Source organism: Balaenoptera borealis (assembly GCF_965194805.1).
Source record: "Balaenoptera borealis genome assembly, chromosome: 1".
In the NCBI taxonomy this organism is placed as follows: domain Eukaryota; kingdom Metazoa; phylum Chordata; class Mammalia; order Artiodactyla; family Balaenopteridae; genus Balaenoptera; species Balaenoptera borealis.
Genome location: NC_138860.1, coordinates 152314246 through 152331355, shown reverse-complemented (window position 1 = coordinate 152331355; position 17110 = coordinate 152314246). Strand labels below are relative to the sequence as shown.

Genomic DNA, 17110 nt, shown 5'->3' with positions numbered 1-17110 from the left:
GAAATTGATACCCAGAAATGGAGACAAAAAATATAGTTAAAAAATCAGAAGAACAGAAAGTTAAACCAGTTACTTTCATCTTTCTTTTGGATACTATGAGTGGAAGTTTATCTAATATTAGTGTTCTGGGTCAGCAATGAGTTTCAGCTAAATATTTTCAAATATCAAACTATTTTAGTAACACTGTCATACATTAATAACCCAATGAAGAGATGAACCTGTGTATATCAAAATTAAGTTCCAATTATGTCTATTATAGCGTTCACTATACTGTATTACTTATTTGTTTAATGTCTGGCTTTCCCACTAGCCTGCAAGCTCTGTAAGGATGTGGAAATATGTCTTAGTTTTAATTCCAAGTATAGGGCATAGTACAAAATAGATGCTCAATGTATATATTTGATAAGAAGAGGAGTAAACTAACATGTTAACTGAAATACTGCATGTAAAAGTGCTTAGTATGGTGATAAGCACATAGTAAGTGATCAGTAAATGCTAAAAGAATCTGAATATCACGGCTTCTATTTCTAGGAACCAAGAACTGAACATCCTGAGTTTCCTTTCTCTGAGGTTGACTCCCTCCAGCATCAACCGTTCAGATTAACTTTCCACATTATGTGTCCTGTAAGGGCTAGCTAACCAAGAATTGTTTGTAGGATAAACTACCTCTATGGATTAGTTACATACATTTTCTAAACTATTAATGGAATCATTTGACTATTTCTAACACTGGTGGTTCTTTAAAACCGTCTCTTTGAGATTAAACATTTTTCCTGATTATAAAAGTAATATATATTTATCGCAAAAACCAGATTAAATAAGAAAACATTACAATTAATTTCTAGATTCACCACCAAGAGATAGCCACTGCCATCATTTGAGTGTTACACTCATTAATTTTTCTAACCATTTTTAAGTGAACAATTCAGTGGGATTAAGTACATTCACAATGTGTGTTACCATCACCACTATCTATTTCTAAAACTCTTCATCACCTCAGACTCTCTCCATTAATTTTCATGCATATTTTCATATAAATATATATTTTAAACTTTAAAAAAATTCTTCTGAATCAGCGATATACACAGCTTCATCTTTTGTCCAAAGTCATGTATTTTGTCGTTTTAAAGTTTTTACTGAAATATCCATGTAAAAGTCCACATCTTAAGTGTACAACTTGATAAATTTTCAGTAAGTGAACATACCTGTATAACTAGCACCCTGATCAAGCCTCTCAGGGCCCTTTTGCCCCCTTCTTGAGAATTACCTTGCTCAAAGTTAATCACTATCCTGACTTCTAACACTGCAGTTTAAAAAACTTTAATCTTTACATTAAATCTAATATATGGTTAGGAAACAGGCTTTGGGTATGACAGCCAGAGGTTCAAATCCTGGCCATTAGGCATATGACAGTCTTTATGAACTTCAGGTTCCTTATTTAACAGGGCTGATAATATCTTCCTTTGTATAAAATGCAGTCATGTATATAAAACACTTAGCAAGTGCTGACACATGGTCAGCACTACAATCAGTGAGAAGTGCCCAGCATTGAACTTCATGCTGTAACACTGTACTCAACAGATGACAGTCATTGTTGGTGTTGTTATCATTATCATTATTCCCTTTGCACCTACTTTAAATCAGAACTTAAGGTGATATTTCCTGGTTTCTCCTCCTGTTTTTCCTTTAATCCACCTATCTGCTTGCTTTCTATTTTGACATTTCCCTGCACAGTATAATAACAGATGCTACATTATTGTCTGAAATCAACCAATTATACTATAGACAAATAAACAACAGTAGCTCATTACCCCATTCATTGTGCAGACAATGTCTGCTGCTCAGTGCACCCAGTCTCCAGGGCTTTTCCCCAGAAGGAAAACAGACCTTAGACATCCCTCACCAATGATACAATGTGGAAAACAATGAAGAGATATTAGGTAAGTCAGCAACCTTGGGATCTGAATACCCAAGTTTTACTGGTAAAAAAGAATAAAAATACATCAGTAGCTCAGTTTCAACTGGCTAAAACAAAGGCCTCATGTAAGTAAATACTGTGGTAAAACAATGACATAAATAACACCTACTCTTGAATAGCAGTCATAGTAAACACCATTGTTAAACTTCAATTTGGTTAGCTCAACAAATAGTTTTTTATTTCCATTATTTTAGGTTTGTAACAAAACAAGAAAACCTAGTATAAGTTGGAAATATGAACTGATCTTGGGCCTTTTTGTTTCACTAAAGCCAAATGAATAGTCAAGGCATTCACATCTCAGGGGTGAGATATAAGGACTTTAGAAGTGAAATTAGGCAGTGAAGATAGATACCCAATTATATTTTTTAAACAGGAAGGATAAGATATACTTACACCAATCTTTACAATAAGAATCAAAGACTGGTTTAATTTACACCCACACACGCATACATAAATACATGCACACGCACACTATCTTCTAGGCAGTTATGAGTACCCACCAAATAACTGTTTATAGCTGGCTGAAGCAGAGTGTGAAATAGGCTAAAGCCAACATTCATTAATTCCATGAATTCTTACTGAGCACCTCCTATGTGTCAGGCATTGTTCTAGATAATGGGAAAATAACAGTGAACAAAATAGATAAAATATTCTGCTTACGTGAGGCCTATATTTTAGTAGGGTGGGAGAAAAACGACAAATATACACACAGGAAAATACATAGTTTGTCACATAGTGATGAGCAGTATGGAGAAAAGTGGAGGGAGTATTGGTAGAGGGAGGGAGGGGTACAACTTTAAATACTGTAAACCTCAATACAAATACCGTAGGCCTCAGTGAGTAAGAGGCCTAAAGGAGAGAAGGAGTCACATTTACATCTGAGAGAAGTATTATAGGCAGAAGTCACAGTAAATGCTAAGCCCTGGTGTCTGGCTAGACGGAAGAATAGCAAGGCAGCCAATGTGGCTGGAACAGAATGATCGGGGGAAAGGGGTAGGAGTTGAAGTCAGAGAGGAAGCAAAGGAGAGGAGTGATTAGATCATATATGCCTTGAGTAGTCCACTTAATGGTTTTTTTCCCGTTTTAAAATTTAGGCATAATTTATATACAGTAAAACTCATCCTTTTAAATGTATAATTCTGTGATTTTGATAAATGCATACATTTGTCTAACCATCATCACCAACCAAGACAAAGAACAGTTCTATCACCATCCCCCCCCCAAATTCCCCTATCCCCAGGCAACCTCTGTTTTCTGTCCCTGGTTTTGCCTTTTCCAGAATGTTATATAAATTTAATTATAAATGTCATATAAATGGCTTCCTTCATTTAGTGTAATGCATTTGAGACTCATCCATGTTGTTGAATATATATATATCAGTAGTTCACCCCTATTTATTGCTGATTGGTATTCCATTTTATACATATACTACAGTTTGATTACTCATCCTCCAGTTGAGGGACATTTGAGTTGTTTCCAGTTTGGGGTAACTACAAATAAAGCCACTATGAACATCTGAGTACAGACTTTTGTGTGAAAATACATTTCACTGTTACTTTCATTTCACTTGTATAAGAACCTCGGTGGACTGCTGGGTCATATGGTATGTGTATGTTTAACTTTTTAAGAAAGTTCCAAAGTGAATGTGCTATATCATTAATGATTCCCACCATTAATATATGAGAGTTCCAGTTGCTCTTCATCTTGGTCAGTACTTGGTATTGTCCATTTTTCTTTTAAAAAGCTACTCTAATTGGTGTGTATCTATTGTGGTTTTAATTTGCATTTCCCTAATGACTAATAATGTTGAACATCTTTTCATGTGCTTACTTGCCCCTGTGTATATCTTCTTTGGTGAAATGTCTGTTCAAATATTTCACCCATTTTTAAACTAGGGTTGTTTTTTTATTATAGAGTTTTGAGAGTTCATTATATATTCTGGACATTAGATAGGTGATTTTCTCTCAGTCTGTGGCTTGTCTTTTCAATTTCTTAACAGTGTCTTTTGAACAGTAGAAGTTCTTAATTTTGATGAAGTCTAATTTAGATATTTGTTATTTTATGACTTGTGCTTTCGGTGTCAGAACTAAGAAATCTTTGCTTAACTCAAAACCATGAAGATTTTCTCCTATGTTTTCTTCTAGAACTTTAATAGTTTTAGATTTCACATTTAAGTTTGTGACCCATTTTGAGTTAATTTTTGCACGTGATGCAAGATATGGATTGGAAGTGTTTTCACTGTTTTGTTTTCAATTTTGTTTTGCATACGGATATCCATTAGTTTGCAGCATCATTTGTTGAAAAGGCCATCCTTTCTCCATTGAATTGTCTTTGCACTTTTGTCAAAAATCAATTGACCATATATGTGTGGGTCTATTTCTGGACTCTTTGTTCTGTTTCATTGATATATAGGACAGTCCTTTTGGCAATTCCCATACTGTCTTGATAATATTGTCTTGAACTCTAGTAGTGTAAATACTCCAACTTTGTTCCTTTTATTTTCAAAATTGTTTTTTGGCTATTCCAGTTCTATTGCCTTTTCACATAAATTTTAGAATCAGTTTGTCAAGTTCTAAAAAAAAGAAAAAAAAAATCCTGCAAAGATTTTGATTTTCCTGCCAAGGAATCACTGTAAAGATTTTAGCTTTTATTTTATTCTTTTAAAAATATTTATTTATTTATTATTTTTGGCTGCCTTGGGTCTTAGTTGTGGCATGCGAGATCCTTCGTTGCAGCGTGTGGGCTCTTCAAATGTATAGACAGTATTTAAAGTCACGATAATAAATGAGATGATCAAAGGAGTATAATGGATCTTATATGGGAACAGTTGGTCTGACCCAATCCTGCAGCCATTCTTTGCTCCTGGCAACCAATCATCCATCTAGAGGGCAAGAATAGCTTACTAAAAATACAGCCTCACTGCTGGATTAAGTAAATCAAGGCAAATTATCATATTTTGTGAACTAAAATTCAGATATATGATTTTTGGGCTGCTTCTGGATATGAAGAACAGGCTGTAGGTAGTGATTTGGGTACTATGAAACTGAAATTTCTAGTCTATTTTAATGGTTCATGAGGCTGGCAGCAGAATACTCCAAGTTGGAACTACCTAAGAAACTGTGGATATATGCTCTCTATAATTATAATAAGGTGTATTTATATATTGGCACCTACCTTATTAAGTTGTTGCAGAGATTCAATAAGATAATGTCTGTAAAGTGCTCAGCACAGAGTTTAGGACCTATTAATTGCTCAATAGATAGTGACATGCTGATAGCAAAGATGATTATCATTATGGCCCAGCGTAGTGGTGTTATCGATGTGATAAGAAGCAACTTACATAAGATGAAAACACAGATTATAAAAAGCAGTTTTAGTTTAATAACCTATACATGGTACTGCCTTTATTCTTCCTGTGTGGGCTAATAGGTAGAAAGAATACTGGATAGGAGCTCTGGTTCTGCTTTTACCAGACAAATGTTAGGTAAGGATTTAAAAATAGGCTTTTTAATCCTGCTATGATCTTACTTTCTTCATCTGTAAGATGGTAATGATACTATCTCCCTTACCCATTTGTAGTATGGTTATGAAGATTAAATCAGAGACCTGAAGAGAAGTGCCAATGTTTCTAATTCCATGCTCTTCTGTTCTCTCATTTAATGGTCTTTAATATCACTCAGGATTTTCTACTTGAAGAGGCATCAAGATGTGAAAGGAACCAACTCTGGATAGATGGGCAAAAATGTAACTTTTAAGTTTTCTGTTTGAGGAAACCAGCAGCAAAAGGGAATAGTTTTGTGCCCATTCTCTCCTACCCATGATTCTTCAAAGCTTGGCCCTTTAGCCTTAGCTCTAATTATTAAGACTGTGTTCTAAATTTGTCCATTTACTGTTCCGAGGAAGCCCTGTGTCTTTCTCCCTTTGTTCATGATTACCTGGCCCATACCTTTCGCCATCCGTCCGGCCACCCATCTATTTATCGACCCATCCAAAATCTCTTCTACTTCATCTTTAACCACCAATGTCTTATCAATCCTCCAAAGCTTCCTCCCTCTGTGAAGCCTTCCTTGTTGCCTTCCTAGTCAGAAGTCATCTTCTTCCTCCAAACCCACTAGTTAATAGTTTTTACAATGTATGGTATCTTTTCCTATAGTTATTTTGTATCATCTACCACGGTGTATTGAACAGTGAGCTCCCTGAGGGCAGAGGCCGTCTCACACTAACTGTATAGTAGCCGCAGGACCCGATTTATTGATGTTTACATAGGCGATTAATAAATATTTGCTGAATATTGACTGATTAAAAGACTTGGGAGTCAAAAATCTTTGCTGAAACCTTCTCTACTTACCCCAAACTCAGTGGCAAAAAACAACATTCAGGAAGGATTTCTTAAAGGAATGTTCATACATTTCTTCAGTTACTATAAAGTCCGTCCTTTAAACTGGACTATCAGAAAAATGTATTGCTTGGGCCTTTGGAGAGATGCTTTCACTAAATTGTGTTCTGGCCTTATGACTTTAAATTACAGAAAGTTGTAAGAAGCTGTTATACATGACTTGCTATTTCTATTACAGCTACTGGATATAGCTGAGGATAGTATTCACCATACTGTGCAGCTTCCTCTTGAAGGGGAACCACAGGAAACATCGCTCTAAGGTCTTTGCGTTTGAAAACTCTGGACACCTTTTGAGAGACTGTAACATCAGCTTTTATCTGATGTTACAGAGTCAAACTTGTAAACAATCATATTTTCCTTTGTTTTAGCTCAAGAGAGGCATATAACAAATTCTGTGGCAAATGTACAGAACCCAGTCACATGCATTTGGTGCCTGTGCTGGATTTGGTGCCTGTGCTGTCAACATACTAATCTTACCCTTGGCTTTATCTTCCTTTATTTGACCCTGTCCTGATTTCTATATCTTTTCTTTTGTTTCTTAATCCATTTGAATTGCATGTATTTATGTAAGTTACTTGAAACTCATTTTGGAAAAAATAAGTAGATACATAAATTTGCAAAATAGCAGAAATTTTTGTTGTCATTTCTTTGTTTTTCCTTCACAATAGTCTTACAGACTTTCACCTTATCATGGCCAAGGACCAGATCAAAACACATTCCCAGATTTTACTGATTTTACTCCAATACTTACCACACAGCAAAAGGAAGGAATTTTCCTATAACCAAGGTGATTTAACTATTCAATATTTCATTTTTCTAAAGGATTTGAAATACTAGAGATAATAAAAATAATAAAACCACTCTTGTTTCTCAATGCAATTACATGGGTTAGGATTTCTGGTTAGAACGGGAGGCGGTGTTACTGTGAAAATCAGGTGACCTGGCTTCTAGTCCAGATTATATGTCCAATCAGTTTGGTGACCACAGGCAAACTGTATAATCTCTCTGGGTCTCAGTTTCTTCAGAGGTTGCACAATACCAGCTTTTCCCAAAGAGTCGTTTGTTATACACCAGTGTGCTGAAATATGTTAATTGGTGCTCCATGATAAAAAAGGACAAAAAAGTCTGGATAGGACTGAATTAAATTAAGATAAACAGAAGATAAATAGTTTCTCAGTGGTGGGATTTACAAGAGCATTTAATGTGACTCTCTGGGGGAGAGGACAGAGCACATAGCATGTGTTTCTGGGAGCACATCAATGGACAAATGCAAATAATGACTAGCTGCAAAGTATGACTTGTCCTTTCTCCCCCTGCCTCCCATCCTCGCACATGTTTACAGCTGGAACATACACACTGAGGTATGCTAAAATATATTTATGGGGTTTTCTATGAGAGGACAAGTTTTATCTACATTTGGAAAGAGGGAAAATTTTAACCCAGGGTAAATAAGGTAAATCATCAGAAAAAAGTACATATGTTACCAAGCTCTAGATCCAGAACATACAGTTATTTGTATACACTTGACATTTAGCAAGTATATGTTGAAGATATACTATTAAGAGAAAGAGAGAGAACATTTGTGAAATAGAGCATAAGAGAGTGAAAGTCCTAATTTTTAAAACTATATTTCTTGAAACAGCTTAAAAGTATAGTGACAAATCTCTCATCTAAACTTTTGTGAAACTCTGCATACATGATTCCTATAGTCACATACAATGGTATATGGCCTTGTTTGGGGATGGAATAAGCAAAAGAGCATGAGCTTGGTATGTAGGCATAAAGACCTAGGTGAGGATTTCAGCTGTTCCCATTTTCATGTGTGACTTCTCAATGAGCTTCAGTTTTCTCACTTGTAAAGAGAAATTCCTGGACTTCCCTGGTGGCACAATGGTTAAGAATCTGCCTGCCAATGCAGGGGACACAGGTTCGAGCACTGGTCCAGGAAGATCCCACATGCCACGGAGCAACTAAGCCCGTGTGCCACAACTACTGAGCCTGCGCTCTATAGCCCATGAGCCACAACTACTGAGCCTGCACACCTAGAGCCTGTGCTCCACAACAAGAGAAGCCACTGCAATGAGAAGCCCGCGCACTGCAATGAAGAGTAGCCCCTGCCTGCCGCAACTAGAGAAAGCCCATGCACAGCAACGAAGACCCAACACAGCCAAAAATAACTAAATAAAAATAATTAAAAAAAAAAAAAGAGAAATCTCTTCCCTTGTAGCTTGTTTTAATGGTCAATGAGTAAGCATAGCTAAAGCAGGTAGCAGAGTAGTTGATACACAGAAGATGTTCAACAAAATATTTTCTACCTTCCATTACTAAGAGTCCTCAGCATGGACAGATACTAGAGTTTGTCAGGCATAGTATTTTGTACTTGTGTGATAGGCACTTGATAAGTGTTTGAACATGAATAAACTCTGATTTCCAAACAGTGTCTTGCACATCTGTCAAGACATCTCTCAAGACCTGGCTCAAATATCAGTTACTGCTGAGAAGGAAATGTGACAGATGTACTTTCTGGAAGAGAGATTTGAGAAGAGAAGGCATATTAAGAGCAGGCAAATGACACTGACAGGTCTTTTCCTGAAATGCTCTTCATCTCCACTGCCTTCAAATCCTGCTAGAAATCCTGGTGATCTGTGATTTGGTCATACTACTTACTAACTGCATTTTTAGAAGTATTAGTCAATTAAAAATTTCACAGGTTTAAGAATTTCATGGTGATGTTACCATATTTATAGAAATGAATGCTCATTGGGAATTCTTATTTTTTAGTGTCAGAATTGATTAGAAAAATGCATTTATTGTATTAATATCACTGATTAAGCTTCCAGTAACTATTATCTTCAATTTCTAGGTAACCCCAAATGTAGTTGGTCATTGAAATGCAAAAAATAGGTATTTAAAACTAGGCAGATAGTAGATTAATATGATGTAAATGACATATATTTAATATAGTTTATAATTTATTTGTATTAAATAATAAATACAAGATGTTATATTAAATGCAGTTTTACACATCTCTCAAGACCTGGTTCAAATATCAGTTCTTCTGTAGTGTTGACTGATTCCAAAAGCTGTGAAAGGTTTTTATTTTGCCCCTGAACTCTAATTATTTTGCTTTTATTTCTCTTATGTTATTTAGCATGTTTTTCCTTGATTTGCTGTTACTTGTAGACATGTTGTATCTTCCCTACAAGATGTAATCTCTCCTTGCAGGCAGAAAATGTCTTACTATCCTTTGTTTCTCTTTCAGTGCCTAGCATAGTTCTTGCTCAAAAATCATTTGCTGATGCTGGAGAGGGTGTAGAGAAAAGGGAACTCTCCTACACTGTTGGTGGAAATGTAAATTGGTGCAGCCGTTATGGAGAACAGTATGGAGGTTTCTTAAAAAACTAAAACTAGAACTACCATATGATCCAGCAATCCTACTCCTGGGCATATATCTGGAAAAGACGAAAACTCTAATTTGAAAAGATACATGCACCCCAATGCTCATAGCAGCACTATTTACAACAGCCAAGTCACGGAAGCTACCTAAGTGTCCATCAATAGATGAATGGATAAAAAATATGTGCTATATATATACAATGGAATATTACTCAGCCATAAAAAAGAATGAAATATTGCCATTTGCAGCAACATGGATAGACCTAAAGATGATCATACTAAGTGAAGTAAGTCAGACCAAGAAAGACAAATATTATGGTTACCAAAGGGGGTTAGAGGTGGGGAGGGATAAATTAGGAGTATGGGATTAACAGATATACCCTACTGTGTATAAAATAAACAACAAGGATTTACTGTATAGCACAGGGAAGTATATTCAATGCCTTGTGAATACCTATAATGGAATAGAATTTGAAAAAGAATATCTATATATCTATATCTATATATCTATATCTATATCTTTATCTATATATATATATCTGAATCACTTTGCTGTACACCTGAAACTAGCACAACATTGTAAACCAACTATACTTTAATTAAAAAAATTTGTTGAATAAGTTACGAGGTGGCATCCTCTGACCAAGAGTGATGACTAATGGAGTTTTCATCAGCCCAAGTTAGGGCCCTCCAGGTCTTTCTATCACTTGTTAGATGGCTTCCTCTTTTTATAAGTGAATCTTGCCATTAATCCCATGTCTAGAAGAAAGTTCTAAAAGCCCTTTTTTGTGAGTCATCCTAGGAAGTCATTTGACACCCCTTCTCTTTTTTCCCACTGCACTTTAGGTAAATCTCTATAATAACTTTTACATATAGTATGTAATTCTGTTTTTACAAGACTATGAACTCCTGGAGTAGAGGACCCACATCTGTATCCCTACTTCCTAACAGATTTTGGGCACACACTAAGTAGTCAAAAAAATATTTGCCAAATGAGTGAATGAAAAAATTCTCTATATTGTCACAGACATGACATGAACTCAGGGCGGAAAAAAATCAGCCAAGCTAAATGGATTTCTCACATATAGGGGCCCAGTGCAAGATGTTGCAGAAGTAACTCCCAGTGTCTTTTGGTGGGTAAAGTAAAGCCTGGGAAAAGGGGAGAAAATACAGTCTTTGTGTTTTTTGGGTGAGACAATATTTAGGAAGGATGGGAGTATTTGTCAGGCAAGGAAGGGGAGAGGAATTGAAAAGAATAGAAAACCATGAATCTAGTACAAGGTCAAATTTTCTAAGAGTTCAACACAACAGATCGGGAATGATTCTTCTAAAGAAAATTAGTCTTCCATACTAAAATGAATCTGGGAAAAGTGGAAAGAAGTAAGTTGTAGGAAATATTAACATCCTTAGAATCAAATGCAATGGAAATAGACCTAGCATTTGAACAACTTTTCTAAAAATTATGCTCTACCTCACGCTCCTCTTCTTGTTCTTTGCGAATCTGTTCCAAACGAAACTGTTCTGCCATCTCTCTCTCATGAGCTTCCCTCTGTTGATAAAAGAGAAAGGAATCCAACACTTAATAAACACTGGCCTACTTTTTTAAAAAAAGAAAAGAAATAAAAAGAGAAAGAAAAAGAAAAGAAGAAAAGTTCATTTTCAGCATGGCCCAGAGGTACACTGTGGTAATGAAAGTGTTTCTCTCTGGAACAAAGATGGAAATAAAAGCAACAACAAAGCATATCTCTACGATCATGGTGGGTTCCTATTCAAACATTTAGGTAGCTCTGGGTAGTGTAGCATTCAAGATCCTTCAGACCTTTCTCTGGTCTTCCTTTCTGGTCTTTTCTGCCACCTCCCCTGTACCCAAATATCAAACTCTATTCACATCAGCCTCTATCTTGAACCCATGCTTTCTGGCCCCTTGCTGCTAGCATACATTATTTCCTCTCCTACCTCCCTTTCTCTATCCAGTTCAAACATACAATCTCTCCTATGAAACCCTCCCTAGTACATTCCCATTTCTTGGCTCTCCAAAAAAGCTGGAAAAAACTTTCTACTGAAAATCCTGTTCATTGAACTCTCACAGAACTCAGTGCTTCCCTTACAACATTTAGGATCCTTGCCTAAGTGCTCCAGCTATCTGTGCTCTTGACTGAATCTACTCTGCAGCACAATGTGAGCCTTCTTTTGAAGGCAGAAAGAGTGGCTTATTCATTTTCCTTTCCTTCAGTGCCCAGTACAGGAGCAGGTGCTCAAGAAGCATTAAATAAGTCAGTGGTTCTCAACCCTGACTGCACATTAAAAATCACCTGAAGAGCTTTTTAAACATTGCTAGATTTTACCATAGACTGATTAAAAACAAATGAAGTAAACATTAGGCCCATTTTTGCTTTCACTTTTCATGATTCTTAAAAAAATTTATCTTGTCAAAATGAACCATGCTTTAAGAACCAGAGATAGAATTATATTCTTTCTGTTAATTGAAACTAGCTTTCTCCACGGCAAACCCAACTCTCTTAGGTTTCAAAATGATTAAAGGGCTGGCATTTAAATAATGAAAGACTATTTAGGATTGAGTTCTTTATCCCAGAAGTCCCCTGACCAAACCTACCTTTGCTCTGTCAGCCTCAAGTGAAAGGCGATAGGCCTCGTCTTGTTCTCTCTTCACATTTTCTCTGGCTTCTCGTTCATCCTTAAAAGAAAGGAAAATATTCAAATGCATTTTACCACATTACTGTTTTTAAAGAAAAAAAAAAAATCCCCTTGTCTTACTCCTGTGTAAATTTATTATAATTTAAAAAGGCACTTTTAAAGTGTACAGTGTAAATAAGCTAACAAATAATTAAGTTGAGTAGCACAGTAGATAGTGAAAATAAGAATGTTTGAAGCCTAGGCTACCACTTACAAATTGTGTGACCTTGGGCAAGTTATTTAATCTCTTTAGGCCTCAGTTTCCTCAACTGTAAAAAAGAAATAACATTTGTCTCATAGGGTTGTGAGAATTCAACGCAATGATATATAAACTATCTAGCAAAGTACCTGACATTTAGTTCATTTTCACTGATTAGTTCCCTTCTCCTTTACTCCTGATTTTTCTAAGATAAACTTGGAGATTATCAGCATTGGGACTAAGGGCTGGGAGAGAGTAAAGGACTAGGAAGTAATCTGGTCAGCACAGAAAGAGGCTGAAAGCAAAATACCCTGCTTAACTTTAGTCCACATCACACCACTAAAGCTTGGTTATCAAATAAGTATTTCCCCACAACATTCACACTCATGAAGTGTGGATAAAGTAAAAGTTATCTAAGTTGAAGATCTTTTAGAATATTTTTAGTGTCTGAAGTGATTATGCCATCTGTCTACATTTAAATTGTGACTTCATATAAAATTAAAAGTTAATTCAATAACCAGAATTTCTTATTTGTTAAATTCTGGAGTATAGCCAATATACATGTCCTTAAATTTAATAAATATCCACACCTGTTGACATTAGAGTACAGGTTCCCTTTCTGGTCATTTTGCACAATAGGCTGAATCATACATAAGTTACCGATATTTGACTGGTTTTGACCTATAAAAATGGAAATTTCATATGGTTTAACTTAATTCTTTCTTTTTGTCTCCTCAGTTCAATATATGCTTGCTCAGGCTGAGTATATGCTCAGCACTGTCTTAGGTACTCCCTCTGATATCTATTCAAGCTGGCCTTCTCCCTGAAGCCTCATACTCCTTTTGGTTTCAATGATTCCATTAAGTCCACAATCTCTGGTATAAATAGTAGCATTTCATTGATTCCTAATCTTTCAAATAAAAAATTAGGAAAAATTACATGTTGCTGGCCTGAAGCTAACTGCTATACCATCTGTGATAAAAGAGTATGCCAGAGAAATTATATGTTGGGACAAAATATCAGGAACAATGTTTAACCTGAGAGACCACTTAGGCTGCAAAGTAGTCAGGACAATTTACGTGTCATGTAATATTACACATGACTAAAAACAGGTTTTAAAAACTCCTACTTGGAGACGTACTTAGCCATTAGTATTTTTATTTTAAAGAAACAGAAGCATATTCCTTTAAAGATATTTTCACTGATTCCAACTGGGTATTTCCTACTTTGGTCTATATACTACAGTTTTACTATAACCAGATACAATCAGCCTAATAGGACATATTCTGTATGTTTTTGTTTATATTTGCATTTGCATTTACTATGTAAACACCTTAGCCCACTCAATATACAAGCTTGTACAGACTGGACACTTGATAGTTCATTTGGCCATGGCTGATCTATAGTTGATGTATAATGTCTTCATTATTTTATGTCACCAAGGAGAGGTAATGAGGAGATTAGAAGACCTGTGTTCAACTCCTAGCCCTGCTAGTAGCAAGCTGTGTGTTCTTGGGTAAACACTGTCTCCCTTTTCAGTCATTTATTAAATTAAAGAATTGAATTTCTAAGGAATCTGTGCCTCTCTGAACAACCCTATCTTTCCAAATTTAGATATTCCTAATATTATCAGCAACCTATGGGAGTAATCTTATCTTTTTACATTTCAAGTAGGGAAATATTTAAGATGTTTAGGGTTTTAACTGTAACATACTTTCCTGACTCCACCTTTTCAAATTAGTTTGGATTTGTCTTGTAACATTCTGTCCTTTCCCTTTAAAACATTTATCACAGTTGTATCAATTATCATATGATTATTTATTTAATGTGAGAGTCCCCCATGACACTGTAAGCACCATAAAGGCAAGGACCTTGTCTATATTACATACCTCTGTATTCCAAGTGTTTCACACAATGCTTAGCTTTTGGGAGGTATTTACTAAGCATCTGTTGAATAAATGAACCATCTTTCCAGGCATAAAACATTTATTGTCTAGAGTAAAAATTAAGGAGGAAAATGATATAGCTCATTCATAAAGTGGCCCCATCTGAGTCAATGAAATTGACTGGTTAGGCAGAAATGACCCGTTATGACACTATGTACACACACAAAGGGACCTTCTAAAAGCTACCACAGCTGGAAGCCCTCTCTAAGCACAAATACAGTTTGTAATAAAAGCATTCTAAGTAAACAGCTCTGTTTTAAAACAGACTGTTCCAGATATGAAAGGCCATTAAATACAGGGATCCCTGCCACAAAATGTGGCACCTGTTGTGAGAGGACTTCTTGAACCAGCTAACTTCCTTCCTTCCCTCCCCACGTCTGTCTCTTTTATTTCTCTTCCCTCCTTTCCTTCTCACAAATATTCATTAAGCACCAATTTTACTTTAGGCATCACACTAGTAGTGGGGTTATAGAGGCAGGGCACAGTTTACTAGAGTAAGACATAGATAATCATGCTTGGACCACCTTCATCATTATTTTATGGAGTCTACTGATTTTATTGTGAAGAGTTCAGTATTCAAGTTTTGCATTACTTTCCTTTTGTTCCTTAAATAATGTCGCTGTCTCCATCTGGAAAACTTCTTGTTCTAATGGCTCTATCACTCAAAATCCTACCAGCTTTTCATATACTTTTATTTTTTTTTAATTTATTTATTTGTTTATTTATTTTTGGCTGTGTTGGGTCTTCGTTTCTGTGCAAGGGCTTTCTCTAGTTGTGGCAAGCGGGGGCCACTCTTCATCGCGGAGCGCGGGCCTCTCACTATCGCGGCCTCTCTTGTTGCGGAGCACAGGCTCCAGACGCGCAGGCTCAGTAGTTGCGGCTCACGGGCCTAGTCGCTCCGCGGCATGTGGGATCTTCCCAGACCAGGGCTCGAACCCGTGTCCCCTGCATTGGCAGGCAGATTCTCAACCACTGCGCCACCAGGGAAGCCCTTCATATACTTTTAGAAATATAAGAGATCAACATGTCCAACAAAGCCAGTATACAAATGGAGAAACTGAAATCATATGAGGGTAAATAATTTACAAAAGACCATTAAGTCAGTGGCAGAACTGAGATGTGAATCCAGATCTCCGACATTTTCCTCTCCTCTCTCCTGGCAATCTAATTGCTCTTTCCCTTATCCACAGCTCTCCCTGACCGTCACAGACAGAAGTGTGGCTCAGGATGAATTTTCCTAAACTCATCATGGTCATAGCTTCTTGCGTGTTTGGTAGTTGCTTGTGAATGGCTATTATTTCTTCTTTTCTGTCTTGTAGTTTTTATAACTGCCTCTCCAACTGTCCTATTCACAGTCATTTCTAATTTGGGGATTTAGAGAACTTTGCTTAGCCTTTCCCTCATATTATTCTGTATAATTAGACTTTTAAGAAAATTCCAGGTGCTGTGGTTAACAGTGCATGTATAAATTTGTTCTCATAAACTGTAGATGTGCCTCTTGGAACTTCTCCTGTGTCCTACAAATACTGTCCTTGCAGAGGTTCCCCCTGCTGCATCTTAGAGGACACATCAAAGTGATTAGAAATACTTTGTTGATTGTGTGGAGGTAGAACAGCTGGATGAGCAGGTTCAGGAATAGTTTTCAGGTGCTGCCTGGGCTACGGCTTGGGCTACTTGGTATGAAAACACTCCTTGTTATAGTACAGTGAGAAGCTGGATTGCTCAGAACGAAGTGATAACCTCCACTGGAGCCTTTCATCTGTAGCATACTTGTTACTGCTCCCATGCTGCTTTATGCTACACTCATCTGTATACTTGTCTCACTACTCCCTACCAGAGCTGTAAGTTCCCAAAGGGAAACTCTATATTTCTTATAGCATCTAGGCCACCATCTTACATATGGTAAGCACTCAATACATATTCGGTAAATGAATGAGTGGAATTATCAGTGCTCAAGTTTTATACCTGAAGTTCTGGAACCCCTAAGTATCCTTCAGACTAATAATTTTTTATTTAAGTGCATTTTTCCTATTCTGAGTAGTATAATGACTTGTTAAGAAGTGCTGGAATTAGTATTCAAACCTAGTCTTTCTCTCCCGAAAGCCTGTGCTTCTTTTCCACTGTGGCACTCTGGGTTGCTCAGTATAGTTTTACATCTCTGAAACAACGGCCATTGAATTAGATTTCTCTACAACCCATTAAAAATAATGTCCATTAAAAATAATGAAAACATCTTATGAGCTATCAAATGGTTCCTAAATGAGGAATTTAACCAGAAATGGGATTTAAGTGTAACTTGTTACTCCTCAGTAGCATTTAAAATTAGTAATCATCAGTTAATTCTCAAAGGGCTAATGCAAAGTTTCACATTATCAAATTGAAGCAAACTATAGTGGTTAGGCTTGTTTCAAATAATAACCAATTGCATACACAAATATACACATACATATATACATATGGTATTTTTTGTTCTTCTGAATGCCTGGGTTAGAATGCACACA

At 36.3% G+C, this 17110-nt stretch overlaps 1 protein-coding gene across 3 annotated transcripts in view; it reads right to left on the bottom strand.

The window, feature by feature from the left end:
- FAF1 (Fas associated factor 1) overlaps positions 1-17110 on the bottom strand; it is a 481277-nt gene that overhangs the window by 51211 nt on the left and 412956 nt on the right. For all 3 annotated transcript variants that reach the window (XM_082370942.1, XM_082370941.1, XM_082370943.1), the window contains 2 exons: positions 12385-12465; positions 11242-11319 (listed from right to left, as the gene is read on the bottom strand). In XM_082370942.1, coding sequence (XP_082227068.1) covers positions 11242-11319; positions 12385-12465 — 159 coding nt within the window. The remainder of the gene's footprint in view (positions 1-11241; positions 11320-12384; positions 12466-17110) is intronic.